Here is a 21727-nt window from a genome sequence, read left to right as displayed (position 1 = left end):
CACTTCCATTTATTACCATTTATGACCTCCTCTGTGTTAGCCAGCTGAAGAAACATGAGGCTGTTAGCTTAAGGGTTGTCCAGTGCAGTCGCTTTAGTTTTAATAATTAAAATAATAGCTACCAACTGAAAAAACAGGATACCACTGCTCACTGGATACCAACTGGATGCAGCTCCATTCACCATCACTCTCTGGGCCTGGTCATCCAACCAGTTTTTGTCCCAGCTAAGGGTACACTTGTCCAAGCCATGGATTGCTGGCTTCTCCAGGATGATGCTATAGGAGGCTGTATTTAAGGCCTTGCTGAAGTTGAGGCAGGCCACATCCACTGGGTGGGTCAACCCAGTCACAGAAGGAGATGAGATTTGCTAGGAAGGACCTTCCTTTCTTAAACCCATGTTGGCTGGACCTGATCCCCTGGTTGTCTTCTACATGCTGCTTGATGGCACTCAGGGTGATCTGTTCCATGATCTTGCCAGGCACCGGGGTCAGGCTGACAGGCCTACAGTTCCCCAGATCCTCCTCCCAGCCCTTGTTGTGGATGGAGTAACATTGGCCAACCTCTGGTCATCTGGGACCTCCCTGGTTAGCCAGGACCAGTGATAAATGATGGAGAGTGGCTTGGCCAGTGCTTCTGCCACCTCCCTCAGCACCCTAGGATGGATCCCATCCCGACCCATGGACTTGTTGGCATCTGAATGGCACAGCAGGTCCCTAACTACTTCCTCCTGGATTACAGGAGGGCGATTCTGCTCCCTTTCTACTAACTCAGGAGCCCAGTTGTGAGGGTAGCTAGTTTTTTTGTTAAAGACTGAGGCAAAGGTGTTGAGTTCCTCAGCTTTTCCCTTGTCTGCCATTACAAATTTCCCCCTCTCATCCAATAAGGAATCAAGATTTTCCCTGAACCTCCTTTTGTTATTAATGTACTTATAAAAACATTTTTTTATTATCCTTTGCAGAGATGGCTTGTTTAAGTTCTAGCTGAGCTTTTGCATCTCTGTTTCTTTTTCTAAGTGACCCTACAGTATTCTTAAATACTTCCTGATTCACCTGCCCTTTTTTCCAAAGTTTCAAAACTTTTTTTTATTCCTGAGTTCTTGAAATAGTTCCCTGCTCAGCCAGGCCAGTCTTCTTCCCTGCCAGCTCACTTTTCAGCACACAGGGACAGCAGCTCCTGCGCCTTCATTATTTCATTGTTAAAGTAAGCCCAGCCTTCCTGGGCTCCTTTGTTTTTGAGGGCTGCTTCCCAAGGGACTCTCTGAACCAGCATCCTGAAGAGACCAAAGTCAGCCCTCTGGAAGTCCAAGGTAGAGATTTTGCTGACAAACCTCCTGGCTTCACTACATATTGAAAATTCTGTCATATCATGGGCGCTGTGCCCAAGACAACCTCCAACCACTACGTCTTCCACCAGCCGTTCCCTGTATGTGAACAATAGGTCCAGCATGGCACTACCCCTGGTACTTTCACTTACCAGTTGTAGCAGAAAGTTGTCTTCCATACATTCCCAAAACCTCTTGGGTTGCCCCTTTCTGCTGTGTTATACTTCCAGCAGACATCTGGTAAGTTGAAGCCCCCCACAAGAACGAGAGCTAGCGAATGTGAGACATCTCCAAGTTGTTGAAAGAACATCTCGTGAGTCGCTTTATCCTGGTCAGGTGGTCTGTAGCAAACTCCCACTAGGATATCACCCTCATTTGCCTTCCCTTTTATCCTTACCCATATACATTCTGCCTTGGTGTGTCTAGGATTGAATTCTAGGCAGTCAAAGCTCTCCTTAACATAGAACGCCACCCCACCACCTCTCTTGCCTTGCCTGATGCTTCTAAAATTAGAAATTATAAATTAGACATCCTTAAGTATAGCCAAAAAGCTCTAAAGGATTGCTCCACGATTCTGGAGAAATCTGGCCATAAGGTTGTTTCCCATTTTTTAAGTAGTCACTATAGCCTTTGTTTTTAATCGAGCTTTAAGCAGTTGTGCATAAGCTTTTTTCTCAGTTTTAGCTTCATACTTTTTCTTACACTTTTTGCAAGACCTTTGCTGTATATCAGTATTATAATTGTACTACGTGTTTGGTTCTTCATCATAAAATTTGGAATTAATTTCTTTGACTAACATTATGACACCTTTTTTTCATGTTAGTATGGAAGAACACCTTTACACCTGGCAGCAAACAATGGCATTCTTGATGTTGTCCGGTTCCTGTGTCTTACTGGTGCCAACGTAGAAGCATTAACATCTGTAAGTGTTGAGGGATTACTTTTATCTGTAATAGTAGGAAACAAATTAATCTCTTGTTGGGGGGAGGGTAATTTTTTAGTAAAATTACATATTGAAATTAAAAAAAAAAAAAAAGTTAGTTGCTGTTGAATGTCCACAGCTTTAAAAGCATTCTCTTGTCCACATGTTTCTTCTTACAACTAAATTTGAATTTGATTCAGGTACAGGACAACTACCACTTCATCTACACCTAAGAATTTCTTCATCTAAGAATTACTTGTAGCACTGTGTTTTCTGTAAGCACAGTGGGTCTCTAGCATTAAGATGTATGTCATATCACATCAGCTAAAATTAACATTCAAATATATTGTATTTATCTTAAATATTTTTCTTGCTTTTGGGGGATTAAAAAGGTTTATTTTTGAGTGCATGGATGAGTGAACTAGCATGCAGGTATCCTTGTGAAACAAATAATTTGTCTGATCAGTCAGCACCATTGCTTTCAGTTAGCACCACTGAATGTGTTTTTCGTTGTTACAAAAGTGAGAAACATCCCCTTGGCTAACATACCGACAGCTGGAATGAAGTGTCTTTCATTATGCCTACCTCATACACACCATACATCAGAGGCATCATACACACCAATTCCCATGTTTTGAACAAACTAACCATGTTTTCTTCTAACACTTGGTGAATCACTTTATGTTGCTACTCACCCTTATTGATACATTCTGCTTAGAAATAAGTACTGCTTTGTATATTGAAACAGTATTGGGATTAGATTTTAATCCATGGTTTTCATAGTGTTCTTCTCCATGCAAAGTATCCATGAGACAGCTGAAACAGAGGGGAAAGAGGAGCAAACTTCTGTTTCATTTGCTTTACCCATTTGGTAGAAAATATAAATGTTTCTATCGTTTTCCTGTACACTTAGCATGTTTGTTTTTTTCTCTAAGCATCTGTCTCATGTGGCAAGAGGAAGGATTCAGCAAGTAGTCATTAAAACGAATTAACCTCAAATTGTATTTAGTGTCTATCTAACTGATTAACATCAATTTGAAGTTTAGCATCTAAAAATTACTTTCTGATCACTAGTAGATTTTTAGATTGCCGTGACTCTTATTAATAATGATAAATGTGCATGCAGTAGACTTTATGTAGTATTTTACATATTTTCCTTTGTCACCTTTTTTTCTCCCCTTTCCTTTTTTTTTTCCTTTTTCCCCCTTTTTTTTTAATGTCTGTCCTGTTGTGTAGCTGTAGTTTCACTTCTACATCCTGTAGAGATAAGGTACAACAAAAAGATGGTGATGGAATTCTTGAGTTGTGCCACTTAATTTATGTAAAGACATCTGTATTAGTATAATTGCCTATGTAGACCTTATCCTTCCAAGAGAGAAGTACTTTTTATCTCTATAATTCAGATCAGCTTGAAGGGGTTTTTCTGATACTAAATCTGGCAGGAGAAACAGACTGAACATACATAACTATGAAATATTCCAGCAGTGTTGTGGTGGAGAGAAGAGGAGGAGAGGAAGGGAGGACGTGCATGTGGTTTAGCATTTCAGTTTTGCATTAGAGTGCTAGATGGATGTTAACCTTTTCTGGAAAGTCTTATTAACAGCTTTTTCTGAGCCAGTGCAACAGAATTAATTCTCTTTTGCTTCTCTCAGAATGCTATTTCTGAGGAATTAACTTTTTCAATGCTGTTAAGCATTGCAGCTGCAGTGTAATTTCTGTCTCCTTCCCAGAATTGAGCCCATTTTAGGACTAGTTTGATTTTGAATTTGAATGCACGAATGTCTTTAAATGACCTTAGAAAACCTTATGCTGCTGGAGTATATAAAATTTCCAGTGGTTTAATATCCAAAAAAAAGTTTACTTGTTCTCACATGCTAGCTGGCACCATGTTCTTGGCTTCTCCTCATGGAAGTTTCTAAAATTGTTCCAAGTTTGAAATTGTCAGTTTGCCTGAAAACTGAATGGTGCTCACAAACAGCCAGTTAAACTCAGGACCAGCTCCTGCAGGCATAGCAGTCTGGTATGCATCAAAGGAGCCAGTCAGAAATTGTGATTAAATATTACCAAGAAGTGTGAAACATGGTTTCATAGATGCTGTAACCAAGCCCTTTTCAAGTGCCAGCTTGGCTTATGCATTACTATTATAGTGTATAGTTGTCCTGTACTTTTCAAGAAAGCTTGAATAGGAAAATAACTTACTGAAATGCATTTGCTGTTTTGTTTGTGTGTGCATTTTCTTATTTTTAATAACAATGAGAACATAGCCGTAACAATGCTCTCGATCCCCTCCCCCTCCCACCCAGGTAGGGGAGCAGAGAGAGAGAGACTTGGCTGGATTGAAAACTAAACTACACAGCTTTAATTAAACACTAATGATATAAGAAAATATATACAAATATATACAAATGTGTTTAAGTATGTGCAAAAGCCCCTATTGCCTCCCCCCACCCCTAGCAGCTCCCGCAGCATCTCCTGAGCTGTGAAGAGTTCCGAGGAATCCCGGAGCTGCTGGAGAAAGCACAGAGTGATGAGGGTCAGGAGAGCTCGAGCCTGGGGGTCAATGGTGATGGATGGACGGAGTCCTCCCCAGATGCCAGAGATGGAAGAGAAGGGGAGAAGAAGCAGGAAGGAAGTTGTCTTCTGTGAACTCTGACCTTCCTCTGAGCTTACATAGATCTATGGAATGGAATATCTCTGGCCAGTTTTGCTGTCTTTCTAAGTCAGCCTCCTATTGGGGGGTCATAGATCTCCTGGTAGTGTCTGAGCTGCAGAGTAAAGGTGCAACCTTGAAGACCCAGCAGTTACAGAAACATTCCACTGTTATCAGTCTTAATTGGAACACTCTGCTACTAGTTAAAAGAAAGCTTACTGAAGGGGAAAAAAAATAGTAAAAGGAAAACTGGCTTCATCCTGGCTCAAACCAGGACAGTTGCCAGACAAATATGTAGCAATGAGGCAAGTCTGAGATTATGTCAAGATCAGGAATTGGACTTGGTGAGCGTAGTCATAGAATCAAGGTTGGAAACAACCTTCAAGATCATCAAGTCCAACCGTCCACCCTAGAGCTCCTAAACCCAAACCATCTCCCAAAACACCGTATCTTCCCATATGTTGAACATCTCCAGGGATGATGCCTCCACCACCTCCCTGGCCAACCTGTTCCAATGCATCACCACCCTTTCTGTGAAGAAATTTTTCCTAATACCAAACCTGAACCTCCCCTGGTGCAACTTAGTCCATTTCCTCTTGTCCTATCACTGGTCACTAGGGAGAAGGGGGCAACACCCACCTCACTATAGCCTCCTCTCAGATAGTTGTAGAGAACAGTGAGGTCTCCCCTCAGCCTCCTCTTCTGCAGACTGAACATCCCCAGCTCCCTCAGCCTCTCCTTATAAGACCTGTTTTCCAGACCCCTCATCAGCCCAGCTGCCCTTCTCTGCACCCTCTCCAGCAAGGTCAGCCAAGGGTCTGGTGATTGCCAGGCAAGTCTATGGTGAAGAGACAGGTTCATAGTCAAACCTGTAAGTCAGGGGCTGGGTCAATGGGATACATGGCCACACAGAGGCATACATCTGTCTTGTGGCTCAGATGAGGACCAAGGGCAAAAGCCTTAGTCTAAGAGCAACACCTGGGCAAAAACTAGTGTGAAAGCCTCTGATGATGCAGCTTTTCAGGTCTTCTTCCTTCACAGCAGTCTGAACTAAGATTAAACAGCTGTATCAGACAGATAGTCTTGAGTTTAAGAACCTGTTAGGACATGGAGAGGGAGTTCTGGGTCACAACATTGCCATCCCATTGTTAAAGTTGGGCTTGCTCCGTGCACACATTTGTTCAAACTTGTAAGCAATTTGAGCCATTCCTGTTGTTGTTTTTCCAGTTTTGGAAGCAGTCACCTCCATCCCTTTATAATCCTGCTTACCAGTCAGGCTCTGTCTGATCTGCTGCCATCCACACTTTTTTGCCAAATGCTCACCACATGGTTGTTTCCTTTGTGTTTGTGCCCCAATAGCTATGACTGAGCTAAAAAACAATGCATTAGAGCGCAGCTGCTTAGCCAAAGCCAGGCTTTCAAAGCGAAATCAAACCCCCATGGCATAATTAGACCAACCAAGAGTGCTAAGGTACCCAAGCCATGCCCAAGGCATTTGTGGTGTACCCATCAAGAGGTGTGGGACCTACTCTGATTTAAAGGGACTGTGCCCTTGCAGGGATCTCTTGCTGCATGCATGCTTGATGCTGGAGTTTGCCAAGCCATCTGCAGCCTTATGGTATAATAGGAACATCTTGTACTCTGGAGAAGTGCAGGACCAGGTTGTAGCAGTCATGCTTTGGCCAGAGATTAAGGGGAGGCCAGTGATTTGGGAATCCAGATAAAATTCACACTTCAGGTGGCTGAAGGCCACATTCTGTCACCACAGGAATTCTCAGGAAGGGGATCAAGGTTTCTTTTTTATGTGAAGGTTTTTGGATTCCCCTGGTTGTGCCCAAGTGTGGAAACTCTGGAAGCACTAGAAGGTTTCAAGGAGCTCACCTGAGGGCAGGCTAGCAGCCCAGCCACAAGACCACTCTTCCTCCCATACAGCAGGCACACTGGATTAACTGAGATTTGGAGAGTAGGATCAGCACAGACAAAGAGGTTCTTCCCCTTTAATACATTTTCTCTAAGGAAATTTAATTTAAAAAAATACATTTAGATGTTTCTTTACTAAAGTTGTGATTACATGTCAGCTGTGGAAGGAATTTAAGAGTATTGATGCAGATCTAGTCACTTCACACCAACAATACTGGCTGTTTCTTGCTAATGTTCTAATCCTGTTCTGTCTGAATTACCTGAAGTTCTGGAGCACATAATAACTTTTATGGAAGCCTGAAAATGGCTTCTGTAGGTGGACACTCAATTGTCAAAGATACTTATTTCATATGTAAGGATAATAATTACAGTAACCTCAGGAACTACTTAAGACAATGTAGATTACATGTGAAAAACCAGTAAAATCAAATACTGAAACCCAACAAAAAGGTATTAGTTTTCCAGTACTGCATTTTAATAATTAAAAGCTTGTATCTGAGAGACTGAAAGAAGCAAAGTGCTTATAAATTCATCTTCCCAGAATTTAAAGCAACACAATACCATTAATGTAGTTGTAAGAATGAAGGTAGTGTGCAATTTTTCTTTCAGCCTTTTTAATATTAAACTACTCTCCTGTGAAACATGAATAATTAAATGGCAAGTACAGAATGCTGAAGGCAGCGTTGCTTTTCCTTTTCAATTTGCTGATGCAATGTAAACCACATCCTTTGCAGTGTCCTTGCTTTCTGAAAACATGCTGTGATTGATAATACAATAGTTCTTTATCCATTACTAAAGAAAATTTGCCTGCTATTCATGTGAGTGGATATGGTGATGTGTTCCCTCTGTGTGAACTGTTTAAACTGTTGGATCTGTTTAGTACGTTTAATATCTAAAAATTACTATCATCCTCTAGTTGGTGAAAAGCAAAGAGGAATTCAGACATGGAGTAGTGGTATTGCTGTCAGGCTCTGAATTCCAAGTATCTTGTTACAGTGGCATCTGGATGCCAATTTATGAAAGAAATGCCATTGTTGTACATTGTATTGTAAAAAAACAGGAATTCTGGTTGTGAGGGGTAATTGTTATTGGTTGTTGGTTTTGGTTTGGTTTTCTTTTCCTATTTCTTTTTCATCTAGCAGCAGTTCTGTTACTGCCTTAAGCAGCTGAGCTATGTTGCATGTGATATTTTTTATTATGGGGAAAAGGAAGGAACCATTGCTAATAATTTGTGGTTTGACAGGATGGGAAAACAGCAGAAGATCTCGCCAGAGCAGAGCAGCATGAACATGTGGCCAGTCTGCTTGCAAGACTTAAAAAGGTTGGGAATCTATGAGTTTTAACTGAGGTTTTCATGGTTTTAAGGTACCAAGAACAGCGTGGCCATGGTAAATCACATGATAAGATAGTCCCTCAGTTAAATCTAGTATATACATACTAACAAAAATGGCTAAGCTGGTCTGCACCACTGATCTATTTTATCCTATCTCAGACAATGCTTAGCAAAACAAATAATACGTTTAGAAGAAACTGGTATATAAACTATTAAGAACTAGCACTTCCCACAACAGGACTTGTTTCCCAGCATCACCATTTTAGTTTATTAGGGTTAGGAAATATGAGGACTTGTGTCCCTTCTGGAAACTCTTAATACCATCTGGAATAGTTGTATAAGTTCTCAATGTATTTTTTTAACTCTGCAATTTCAGTATCTCCAAGTCCCCTGACAACTAGAATGCAAAGCTAATCCGGGCTTGTTGTAGGGCAGTAAGTCTGACACATCTGGTATGCATTGATTATACTGGGTAGGCAACATCACTCATGCCATGAAGATACAGGGACCACTTTGCCTGGAGATTCCAGGCAACAGCCAGACCAGTTAAAACAATCTTGCTTTAATTATGCTGATGGATCTGTGGAAAACTGAAATAAATTAGCATTTCAGAGTAGCAGTAGAAGATGGTGTGTACCAGACATTGCCACAGTCAAAGCAGAACCATGTCCTTTAGTCCTGTCAGTAAATCTGTACTTGCTAGAATTGCAAAATACAGCAGTGAAGATGTCAGGAAGTGCCAAAGTTCAGGCTTCCTTTGCAATTATAGTTTTTGTAGACATTTGTCATAACAGGATCCATTCTGCATAGTTGTATCCCTGCACTGAACATGTGTATCCCTGCAATGAACGGATTTCCTCTGCATGCAGGTGGGTAAATTTGTGGTTTAGTCATGATGATACTATGGAACTAATAAAAATTGACCTAGAACAAAAGGGCGATCAGATAAATCTCTTCTGAAATACATGTTATTAGCTGTAGCTCTTCTCCTGATAGCAGAGTCTATTTAATTCATGAAGGCCTGCCTGTATGTATGGGGAAAAATGTATGATAATTATGTACTTCATCAGGGTATACTTTGCAACAGAGAATCTGATCAATTGAGATGAATAAACTGCGTCAAACCACTGGATATATTCTAGTACTACTCAAAATTACCAACATCATCTAGTTGAGAGCGTACCTGACACTTACTGGGGTCAGTTTTGTCTCTAATAGCACACACATGACAAACCTACTGTCATAGTGGCTTCTGCAGAGGATTCAGTATTGACCATGAGAGGTGCAGTATTTGCAATGTGACTAGCTTATTTAAGAGTGCCTGTTAGCAAGGAAGGAACTAAATTATATGCGCTACTATTTGTGTCAAAATCCCCAGCTTAACTGCTGCATGTCTACAATTTTGGGGGGTGGTAGGTACTTGTTTAGTGACTCATCCTATATGTAAAGTTCAGTATAAATGCAGAGAGTCTCTCAGCTCCAAGTGAAGGAATGAAAGAAGGGAGGATGAAGCTAGGTCCTTTGCCTTTCCACCCTTCTGCTGTCTTCCCATTTCTTTAAAGCAGCTCTTTCTGTAGTGAGAGACACTTGATAGTCTGCTGTCCTACACTGCATCCCTGTGTTTAGATGATTTTTCAAGCTCAGCTTCTGTGAGAAATGTAGCATCCATGTCTGATTGCCTCTTGCTGGGCAAAGAGAAGAGATAGATTTGATTTGCTGGGACACAGAAGTTCACTGCCACACGTTCTCATTTCTTCTTTGTGCTGAATTTTAGGATACGCACCGGGGGCTTTTTATCCAGCAGCTGCGGCACACGCAGAATCCACAGCTCCGGATTAAACTGAAGCTATTTGGACATTCTGGTGCTGGGAAAACAACCCTTGTGGAGTCTCTCAAGTGTGGCCTGTTAAGAAGCTTTTTCCGAAGACGTAGGCCTAGGCTCTCCTCCACAAACTCAACCAGATTTCCTCCATCTCCTTTGTCTTCCAAGCCTTCAGGTATGGCTTTGAAGCTGTAATGTTTGAACAAGAAAACATTTTCCTCTTAGTCTCTTTAGCTCCTAAGGAAAAGGTATTGGCTTTGCTGCAAAAGATGGGACAGGCTGAGTGTAAAAATGCAAAGCAGAGAGGGTATTGATTTCTCTGTGTGCAGGCTTGTACCTAAAGTAAGAGCAACGAAGAGAAGCAAGTGTGGAGGTTCCACAAGTATTTAAGGTTTTCTTTACTTACGTACTGTGTAAGTGAACTTGGAGAGTGGAGGACAGGGCTTTTGAACACTAGCATTTGTTTTTCACAAAAAGTCATAGGCTATGAACAGTGTCATAACCAGATTACACCATTGTGGTTCTAGGGATAATGTTTTGTCAGCCTTTTTGTTTGAGTAGCTTCAATAAACTCTGCAAAATTGAAACAGTTTCTGCACCTTTATGTGAACTTTAAGTAAAAACAGAGGATTCAGAACTGCCTCTGAAGTCTTGGAGTGCTTTTCTGTAAGGTACAAGAGTGGATTAGACCAGTTAGAGCTGTCTAAAATTGTTGTCAAACAAAATGAAAACAAAGGTTTTCTGAACCAAAGTAAATGTTTGCAAATAAAAGGGAAATTTAATCCATGCAGCACCATTTTGCCTGTGTGAAATGAGAAGAGCTGCAGGATGCGGAGGAACTAGCTAGATTTACACTTCAACACGTGCTCAGCTTTGGAAGAACCTACAGTTGTGGCAGAGGGACACAGGAAAGAGTAATAAACTGTTTTCCAGGTCCCTTTTCTAATAGGCTGTGCAAGCTAAGCAGGTACTTTATGGAGCTCAAGTTTAAATTGATGTTTAGAAGTAGTCTTATGAAAGTTTTAGCTGGGGTCAGGGTTGCCTTTTTCTTTGAAAACCTTTAGGTTTTAGGTTTCATTCATCATTGTTAAGTAATGTTAGAATAGTACTAGTAGAGGTTTCATCTCTACTTTCTCGCCAGTGACCTGAGATCTTGACTTTCTCCACTAGATGGTGCAAGTCAATTAAGAAGTCCTTTCTCATTTACTCTTAGGGACTCTGAATTAAGCATGAACTAAAATTGTTTATTAGTAAGATAATCATAGTTAAGAGCCTGCTTTTCTCCCTCGTGTCACCAGAAACAGCTTTTAGACCATCACATTTTTATCCTTATTTACAGGAATCAACTACATGAATATGTCGCATTTCCATGACGAATCTGTCAATGCTATGAAACTGCAGCCCTTAGCTTAAAATACAGCATATCTTTGCAACACAGAAGAACTTTAACTGTTGAAACCTTCCATTCTAAATCATTCCCGTTTTTTGCTACGCTTCACACCCTCCAGTGTATCTGCTGAAGGGCAGTAAATGCTATATGGCATCATTCCTTTTTGTTATTCAGAATAAGGATGTGGTTGTGTTTGCTCACAGCTTGGTAGTCATCTCCTTTCTGTGAAGTGCAGCATGTATCAGCTTTTATGCCTTGGATATTTATTTTGAAGTGATCTGGTTGTGATTTTCACATGGTTTGTAATCTCATTTTCCTTTCCCTGACCCAGTTTCAGTGAGCATTACGAATCTTTATCCTGGTTGTGAGAATGTCAGCGTGAGAAGCCGTAGTATGATGTTTGAGCCAGGTCTGACCAAAGGGGTATTAGAAGCTTTTGTTTCACCTGCTCATCACTCTCACTTCTCTACTGATGACCAGTCCACGAAGGCCATTGACATTCAAAATGCCTGCTTGCATGGTAAGCAGAGCCTTGGGCTCATGTGCCTTAGTGCTGCAGGATGGTTAATGCCATATTGCTTGCTTTTAAAAATAAAGTAAAAAAATAATAATAAAAATCTGACTTGATATCATAGTGACTTGAGGATCCAACACTGGTGGTGTTTGGTTTGTTCAAGCAGGAGGTAAATCTGCCTAAAGTTCTCTATCTGTAAGACACAGTAATCACTTACAGCAGATCATTATACATAGAAATGTTTCTGAGATGGGTAAATGGAACAGGAGGAAGGAGGGATTTGGTGAAGTAAGAGCCAGTTGGCAGACTGGCTGTGAAAGTGTGAAAGCACTTTCAACTATACTTTATGGTGTTTGGGGATTTTAACAGATTTAAACTGGTCCTATAAATGCAAGTGTCCTCACCATGTGAGTGAGGTTTCCAGCTGTATGAAGGACCTACCATTCTTTCCCCATTACAGGGCTGTAGCATGTTTGGTTTGTTTGGGGTTTTTTGATACGTTTTGTGAAACCACTGAGCAGTAACAGGGGTCATTCAGATAAGTTGTTATAAGTACATATATGGCTTTTGACAGTGAAGAACATATAAATAGTGGATATACACCACCAACCATACTAATTACTATATAGATAGTAAGATCTCTCTCAGTGGGGTCTCTGTATGTTCGCATACATTAAGCAGCTGCAATTTTGAGGCTGAGTTAGGAATAATCCACTGATGTGGGGTTTTTTGAGAGAGAAATCTATCTGTGAGTGCAGTATATGCACACTAACATGCAGTGACAAAGCATTTGTTCTAGATGCTGAAGAGTTTGGTGTGGAGCTAAAGCTTGTTCTTTATTGAGGCTAATTTCCTCTTTCAGTATAATTGGAAACTACGTAAAAATAAGCACTGAAAAAGAGTTTTGCAACAGACTGTCAGAAGGGGTTTCTTTTTTTTTTCTCTGTGCTGTCTTGATACAGAAGGGAAGTGTGCACATGGTTGGATTATGAATAGCTGTTCTTAGAACAACAGATTTGAGGTTTCTGGCTTTTAGTGTGAGGTGCATCTTAATCAGCATTTATTTAAATAGAAGTAGCACAAGTGCATCAGACTTCAGTCTGGGAAGTGCAACACACTAATACTTCTCTCATCTGAAGCTAAAGGAGGTGGCTAAAAGAAGCATGGTGCTGTTGAGACCCTTAATGTGGTGATTCTTCATCCCTGACATAACGTGATGTGAATAGTACAGTTCTGTAAAGCAAAGTAGCTTCTTTGAGAATGTCCTTAATCTGTTTTTAATACCAGCAGTGGCAAGTTAAAACTAAAAAATGTTGAGCTTTGAGGGATGAGCAAGGAAAGAATGGGAGCGGTTATTCTTGTTTTTCAAGGGAATTAAAAGATCTATTACTGTTGTGCAAGACAAAGGCTAATTAAATGTGTAAGGCTTCACAGGTGCAGCCATGTGGCATCCAGCTGAATGTCAGATGGATGAATGTGAGAGAGGAACAGATTGTGGGCACCCAGCTTCTCACTCTCTTGAGACTGACTGAACCCTTTGTTCATTATTATATTTGCAGTCTTGCTTTCTCACATGCTTGCAATTTATCTTTGTAAAAGCTTAAATCAGAGTGATACTTTTGTTTGTCTTTCCCTGAAAGATGTTTCGTGCTCACTGACGTAGTGTGATCTCTTCATCTGTTTATCTGTTTTTCAGGAGTTGGTGATTTCAGCATCTGGGAATTCTCTGGAAATCCTGTATATTTCTGCTGTTATGATTATTTTGCTGCAAATGATCCCACTGCAATTCACATAGTGCTTTTTAGTCTTGAGGAGCCTTATGAAATACAGTTAAACCAAGTGACCTTTTGGCTCAGTTTCCTGAAATCGTTAGTCCCTGTTGAAGAGCCAATAGGTATGCTCTTCTGCCTGTTCATGAAATATTAGGAGACTATAAGATAAAGCTTTTTGTGTTTCTCTGCAACTTCGTACATCCTCTGTGTTGAGTGCTGTTATGTGTCTTCATCCCCACGTGTTCAAACAAACTTCATAGAAGACTTCTTAGAGAATGGTAATTTTATCTATGGAACAAGCCTGAAGAGTTGTACACACCACTTAGTCCAACTGAAAAGGGTTCTAAGGTACAGTGCAGCCTCACCAAGATCATGGAATCAGAATGTCTTGGGTTAGAAGGGACCTCTAAAGGTCATCTGGTCCAACCCCCCTACAATGAGCAGGGACATCTCCAACTAGAAGAGATTGCTCAGAGCCCCATCAAACCTGACATTTAATTTCTCCAAGGATGGAGCCTCCACCACCTCTCTGGGCAATTCATTGCAGGGATCCACCACGTTCATATTAAAGAACTTTTTCCTGGTGTAAATCTATCGTCCTCTAGAGTAAATCTTTTATAGTGTAAATCTACCCTTTAAAACCATAATCTCTTGTCCTTTCATTATATGCCCTAGTGAATTGGTCTTCCCCAGCCTTTTCAGGTACTGGAAGCACAAGAATGATGTAGACCTTTTGGAACAAGTCCAGAGAAGGGCCACGAAAATGATCCGAGGGCAGGAGCACCTCTCGTGTGAGGACAGGCTGAGGGAGTTGGGGTTGTTCAGCCTGAAGAAGAGAAGGCTCCAGGGAGACCTCATAGTGACCTTTCCACTACCTGAAGGGGAGCTACAGAAAAGCCGGGGAGGGGCTCTTTACAGGGGCTTGCAGTGAGAGAACAAGGGGTAATGGTTGCAAACTGAAAAAAGAGAGATTTAGGTTAGAGATCAGGCGGAGATTCTTCAGTGTAAGGGTGGTGAAACACTGGAAAAGGCTGTATCCCTGGAGGTTTTCAAGGGCAGGTTGGATGGGGCTCTGAGCAGCCTGTTCTAGTGGGAGGCTGATGCAGGGGAGTTGGAACTCGATGATCTTCAAGGTCCGTTCCAACTCCAAACATTCTGTGATTCTGTGATTTGGATCTAACCAGCATGACATTATTTCTGGAAGTAGAAGCTCAGAAATTTGCAGAAAAGGATCAAAGCTGAAAATAAGTTGATTTACAAGTGCTGAAAGCTTTTTACAGCTCCTTAGTCAAGCAGGTTCTTGGTTTGACCAAATTAGAATTTGAGTTCATAGTTTCTTCTTGGTTATCTAATTATCTGCACTATTTAAATACTATTTGAAATACTTCTAAATCGGTGTTTATGCTGGTCAGCTCAGTTTGGGTATCCATGCATTTTTGTACTGTTACGAGTATCTCAAGTAATATATAGTGATTGAGGTTAGCAGAAAACTTAAACTTTTGGAATTACTTTCAGTTATTTTGTCCAAGTCCTTCAGCTGCCAAAAAATAAATAAATGATATATTTACAATTATCAAATACTTACATTGGACTACCCTGCAGAGAGTTGGGAAGATGTGGCTTTTTTTAAATAAGTCAAGATTCTGTAGCTTTTCTGTGATGATAACTGAGCAGTGATGTAAGCTTATTGCTCCCATGTGAAGTGTGTCAGACAAAAAGAACAGGGTTGGATGCACTATCTAGTCTAGTACTAGTAGTAGATAATAATAGTACTAGTACTAGTCTAATAATGTATCTTCTTTTCTGGAAGATCAGTTTGAGAAAACATTGAAAACTGTGTATTATGTAGTCATTCATGCCATGCCTGCTTTCCTCCTTCCATCCTTCTCTCCCTCTCTCTCTCCCTCCCTCCTTCCTCCCTCCCTCTCTCCCTTCCTTTCCCTCTCTCTCTCTCTGTCTTTAATTCTTTTTCATTCTTTTTCATTCTTTTTCATTGTTTCTGCCAGGCTCTCCTACTTAACTCTCACCTAAGTGAGAGGTCCTTGTTTGTGTAAGTACTGCAAAGTAGCATTCATACCAATCTAATAATGTTGTAGACATTTTGTGCTCTACTGTAGCCCTGTAGTGTTAAAGACTATCCGAAGATTGAGAAACCCTTTTTAATTCTTTTCCTCACACTATTGTAGTTTGTAGTTAGTAGACTTATCATTAGTTTTATTGATTAGTGCCTTTGTTAAAACAACAAAATAATGTAGTATCAGTGTATTCAAAGAGTGACTGTTCAAAGTGAACATTTAATAGAGAATGCTATAGACAGATAACAGCCAAAGCACCAGTGGTGCAAACACAGTATGAGTTTATTGGTAAATCAACTGCAAAAGTGATTGGTATGAAGAGTGTAAGATGTATTGTACTTTCCCAGATCAGTAAGACAGCCATCTCCATAGGCATGTTTCATAGTGTTTCGTGTTCTTGTTTCTCATCTAGCATTTGGTGGAAAGCTGAAAAGTCCCCTGTGCGTTGTTTTGGTCGCCACACATGCTGACATAGTGAATCTTCCTCGGCCTGTCGGGGGAGAGTTTTGGTATGACAAAGATATGTCATTGTTGAAAGAAATCAGAAACAGGTAAGTGGGGAGTGTATTTGTGGGTAGTGTTTAAACATGTCAATTGGAAAGAAAAAAAAACTAAAATGCATAGGAATATGTTAAAAGTTTTTATCTGCCTTAAGCTTTATGATTCTGTGATGTTTTGAGTATGTCCAGGGAGCCTATATTGTGCAAAAATTTAAATGTATACCACTACTGCAGTGAGTGAACTGCCTTAAGTAAGCTAAAGTGAGCCAAGTGGTGCAAAAATGAGTTGAAGCTTAAGAAGTCTCACCCTGGAAACACTGGAATACATCCAAAGGCTTGTATCAGCCATCTGTCTTAACATCTTGGTGCTCAGGCTTTGCACCATTCTCAGAAAAGTAGGCAATTCTCAGCTACAAACTCTGGGTTCCCAAAGAGGAAGTTTTATAGGAGAGACACCCTTTGCACTTCTTTGATTTAGAATGGGTAGGGAAAAAACTTGAACCAGGCCTGGAGGTACTCCATACACAGTTTGTGAAGGCTTGACATAGTGGAGTCACACAGGTGACAAGGTCATGCAAGAGGCAGCTAGAAGTTAGGGAAGCTTTGAGCAGTCTTCAGAGAATGTTTGGAGAGGATGCTAATTGTAGGTGGAAGCAGGGAATTTTTCACAAACATGCTATTGTGTAAAGTAGTAATAATTTATATTCATAGTGAGCATGTAGGCAGATAATATGGTACGAGGAAGCATCCATATCTGTGAACATAGACTTAGGGCAGTCTCTTAATCAATTGAAATAATCCAAATACTTGTGTGTTGGAATCAGCTCAGATCTAGGAAAAAAGTATGTGCAATTGAAAAGTCAAAAGGAACTGAGAAGGAGAGCCTGTGTCAGTAGCAATGACAAATGAGCTATGTAAAGTGCGATGGAAGAAAACAACTGATATTAACACCCTAAAAATAATTACATTCTCCTAGCCCTTCTCTAGTAAAATGTTTGTATTTGTAATTGTGAGTCCTGTGATGCAGTTGTAATTTTCTTACATGTCTTCAGCCTTCTTCCTTAGGAAAGACAGCAGTTTTCTCTCAGTATCAGTATTCATTTTAAAAGAAAATCAGCAGCTATATTGTCTCTGCTTATAAAATATCTATAATCAGTACATAACTTGTCATTCCTTGAAGAAATATAATATAACTCTTATGTAATTCAAGTACAACTGAATTAAGAAATAAAACTGGATTTGGGACTAAGTCAATAATAGCTCACTTTTTCATTTTTAGATTTGGAAATGATCTGCAAATTTCAGACAAGTTATTTGTCTTGGATGCTGGAGCATCTGGGTCTAAAGATATGAAGCTTCTCCGGAATCACTTGCAAGAAATAAGAAGCCAGATAATTTCTGTAAGTAATGTCTAATGGTTTGGGTCAGGCCAGGCAAAATGCGAAAATGTTGTGTAATTACTGTAAATGTAGTACACTATTGAACTATTGATGTCATCACCATGAATCCACAAAAACTTCCCTAGTGCAGGTGACCAAGTCACATAGTTATATAACCTGTGCTAAATGTATTTAAATTTCTTCATGCTAAAGGCCTTTTTACTCTTGTGACACACAACAAAACTTTCTGCAGGTACTTCTAATCGGTTGGGGTTTTTTTTAAATCAATTAAAAGTGAATGTCTTAACAGAGTTAAGTCAGATTTTACAGCACGCGAATGCCAGATGGAAAAGTAACAGTCCATCACAGAGGGAACTCTTGAGACATGAATGTATTTCATGGGTACATTAGACCTTATCACTTCCATTAAAAACAAAAACAAACAATGATAGTACTGTAATTCTAGCAGAGCAGAATTACAAATGGCTGTTTTCTGTGTTTTTGTAAGACTTGCCCACCTATGACTCATCTATGTGAAAAAATAATTGCCACACTACCTTCATGGAGAAAAATGAATGCACCAAACCAGCTGATGTCCTTGCAGCAGTTTGTATATGATGTGCAGGGACAGCTTAATCCCCTAGCAAATGAAGATGACCTACGAAGTATTGCACAGCAGTTGCATAGCATAGGAGAGGTAAGTGTGTTTACCTAAATTGTGTATCTTTACTAGCAAGTTACTGCTCTGGTAGATTGTTGCTTAATGGGATTTACGCCAATATCTATAGTTGTTTTTTTCCTCCTCCCTTCTTAGACTTTATAACAAGTAGAGACTGGTTAAAGATACTTTTTGTTATTTTGTTGTGGCTCCTATTTTGTTCAATATTATTGCTTTCAGATGGGCAGAAATACAGTTTACTGCTATGATTGTAAGAATATAAAACACCCGGAAAGGATAAGTATGCTATAAAATCAGTTAGTGCCTTGTTCTTACTGCATAGGAGAAATGTGTGTCCATTAGACATTGAAATTTAAGCTAGCACCTCTGAATATATAGATTGCAGGACATGACTAGGCTTTACTGATGTTGGGCTCTAATGGTTTTGTTACTGGTGAAAATCAAGAGCAAATCTGCTCTTTGTTCTGAATACTTAAATTAAATTGCATTGGTTTTGTCTGTCAGCAGTGTTAATTAAATCATTGGCTCAGTAAGTTAGGAAAGAGAGGACTTGGGGTATTATCTTGTACTTTTCAAGGTGTAAATAGTAACTTTCATATTTGTGAACAGATTAATATTATGCAGAGTGAAACTGTCCAAGATGTTGTGCTTCTGGATCCTCGCTGGCTCTGTTCAAACGTCCTTGGAAAAATCCTGTCAGTGGAGAACCCAAAAGCCCTCCATCACTATAGAGGTCGGTACACTCTAGAGGACATCCAGCGTCTGGTGACAGATAGTGATGTAGAAGAACTGATACAGATTTTGGATGCTATGGATATTTGTGCAAGGGACCTTAGCAGTGGAACAATGGTGGATATTCCTGCACTCATAAAGACTGACAATCTCCACAGGTCTTGGACAGATGAGGAGGATGAGGTGCTGATTTATGGTGGTGTTAGAATCGTTCCTGTGGAACATCTTACCCCATTTCCTTGTGGAATTTTTCATAAAGTTCAGGTGAATCTGTGCAGGTGGATTCATCAGCAAAGCACAGAGGGAGATACTGATATACGTCTGTGGGTAAATGGATCAAAGATTATGAATCGTGGAGCTGAGCTTTTAGTGCTGCTTGTCAACCATGGTCAGGGTATAGAGGTTCAAGTTAGAGGACTGGAAACAGAGAAGATCAAGTGCTGTTTGCTCTTGGATTCTGTATGCAGCACCATTGATAACTTAATAGCCACAACCTTACCAGGCCTTCTGACTGGGAAATACTACCTTAGTCCACAGCAGCTGAGGGAACATCATGAACCAGTAATGGTCTACCAGCCTAGAGACTTTTTCCGTGCACAGAGTCAAAAGGAGACATCACTAACTAACACTATGGGGGGATATAAAGAGAGCTTTAGCAGTATACTGTGTTTTGGGTGTCTTGATGTCTACTCCCAGGGAAGCCTAGGAATGGATATTCATGTTTCTGATCTGAATCTACTTACCAGGAGAAAACTAAGTCGACTTTTGGATCCACCTGATCCTATGGGCAAAGATTGGTGCCTTCTGGCCATGAACCTGGGCCTTCCTGATCTTGTTGCAAAGTACAATACAAATAACGGAACACAAACTGACTTTCTCTTAAGCCCAGTCTATGCCCTTCTGCAGGAGTGGAGTAATGCTCCTGAGAGCACTGTAGGTATCCTAATGTCTAAGCTGAGGGAATTAGGTCGCAGAGATGCAGCAGACTTTTTACTGAAAGCATCTTCTGTATTCAAAATTAATTTAGATGCTAATGGTCAAGAGGCTTATGCTTCCAGTTGCAACAGTGGCACATCTTACAACTCTATTAGTTCTGTAGTGTCACGGTAAGAGCACGTTTTACATGGACATTTTTTCTAAATTGCAGAAAGGATAAAAGATACAGTACAAGAGTTTCTGTGCATTTTCATTTAGGAGGTTTTACATCAAAGGATTTTTGTCCTCCAGCACCACCGTTTTGTGCATAAACTTTCTACTTCTAACTGTGAATTGTTGCTCTTTATCTATTAAAAAGGCTGGTATATTTCTGGTGTTTTAAAATTATTCCTGATTAAAAATGTGCTGCTTAATACTGCCATTTTAACTGGAAAGGCTTAACTTTTGAATTACATACTGTGACTGTTTTATAAAATATTTTGATTGTCCCCAGAAAAGGTATGGGGAGAGGAATAGCACATGTTACCTGAAATGTGTCTTGCAAAAACCTCTTTTTTTTTTTTTTTTTTTTTTTTTTAAATATGTGTTCTCTGCTTAACATTTTCTTTATATTTGTAAGGAGAGAAATCCACCATTTCTGGTCAATCTGACTGAATTTAAAACCACATTGTTTATAGCTGAAAAAGCTAGTGCCTTTTGCAGAAGGGAGGATGCCGTTGATTTGAATGACCCTGCTGGAGATACAAGAACATTCTACCTCTGTTTCACTTAAATTGTCTGCATGCTTATCATTTAAAGTGGTGCTTGACTTTTAATTTTTGCTGCATTTCTGAGACATTGGTGATGACTCATGCAGAGCATTCTTGTGCCAGTGCTATGGGTATAGACGTGTGATAGCTAATCAGCTTCAATTACTGTCAAATCATAATGTGAAAATCTCTTAAACTTGCCAATTATCATGCTTGATTATTTCCATGCACCTCAGGTAAAAGTTCATATCATTATAGAGTTCAAAAAACACACAAGTGTTGGATACTGCAGAATAATATTTTATAGCTGTCTCTTGTAATTTGTGTATAACAAAGGTTTTCTACTGTTAGATCCTGCATTACTTACTTCCTGTACTTGAAAACTTTGATGGGGATAAAAACAAAAAGGAAGCAAGGTTTCTTGCAGTGATAACTTTAAAATTGACATGAGGGAATATGATGCATTCTCTGTTTTAAAAAGCATGTGATGGTGTGATGTGTGTTTGTTCATATATATTGTATGTACATATATTAATACTATTTTTTCCTTAATCTTACAATGTAGTAAAACTTTAAAGGATTTTTCTACAAATAAACTGTTGCTTGTTGCATCCTTGTAGTTCATACTTTGTAGCTGACAGGAACTGAAACTTCTTTTTCTCACAGTCACAATCCCAGAGAGGCAGGGCCTGGTTTGTGAAGGTCTGGAAACCTCCCGTCTCTCTTCAGGGGTTTTTCTCAATAAGCTGGAGAATACTTTGATTTGTTCACTGCAGAGGTGATCCCTCTGCAGCAGAAAGACTTGCGGTCATTTTGACAAATGGCAAGCCAAAACTGTTTGCTACATAGCTTTTCTTTTGTGTTTGTTGTTGTTGTTGTTTTTTACAAGGAAAACCAAAACAGCAGACGCAAGTTTTTGATCAGGAATCCTCCAGACTATGCTGTCTTGCAAAGGGGGAGAAAACTACGTTAGAACCATGCTGCAGTGATGGCCCTTTGCACTAAGGATCGCCACATCACACAAGGGGCTCT

The 21727-nt window shown here is 40.0% G+C and overlaps 1 protein-coding gene across 1 annotated transcript in view; it reads left to right on the top strand.

Annotated features, from left to right (window-relative positions):
• Window positions 1-20358, top strand: part of DAPK1 (death-associated protein kinase 1) — a gene marked incomplete at its 5' end in the record, with an annotated part of 43743 nt that extends 23385 nt beyond the window's left edge. Inside the window, 9 exons of the mRNA XM_010007220.1 lie at window positions 2146-2244; window positions 8058-8135; window positions 9922-10144; window positions 11691-11879; window positions 13570-13767; window positions 16133-16271; window positions 17500-17620; window positions 18108-18296; window positions 18888-20358. Of these exons, the coding sequence (XP_010005522.1) occupies window positions 2146-2244; window positions 8058-8135; window positions 9922-10144; window positions 11691-11879; window positions 13570-13767; window positions 16133-16271; window positions 17500-17620; window positions 18108-18296; window positions 18888-20120 (2469 nt within the window). The remainder of the gene's footprint in view (window positions 1-2145; window positions 2245-8057; window positions 8136-9921; window positions 10145-11690; window positions 11880-13569; window positions 13768-16132; window positions 16272-17499; window positions 17621-18107; window positions 18297-18887) is intronic.
• Between the last annotated feature and the right edge of the window lie 1369 nt (window positions 20359-21727).

The sequence above is a fragment of the Chaetura pelagica genome, unplaced genomic scaffold (assembly GCF_000747805.2).
Source record: "Chaetura pelagica isolate M959 unplaced genomic scaffold, ChaPel_1.0 scaffold40, whole genome shotgun sequence".
Taxonomy (NCBI): domain Eukaryota; kingdom Metazoa; phylum Chordata; class Aves; order Apodiformes; family Apodidae; genus Chaetura; species Chaetura pelagica.
This window is presented reverse-complemented; position numbering and strand designations above follow the sequence as displayed.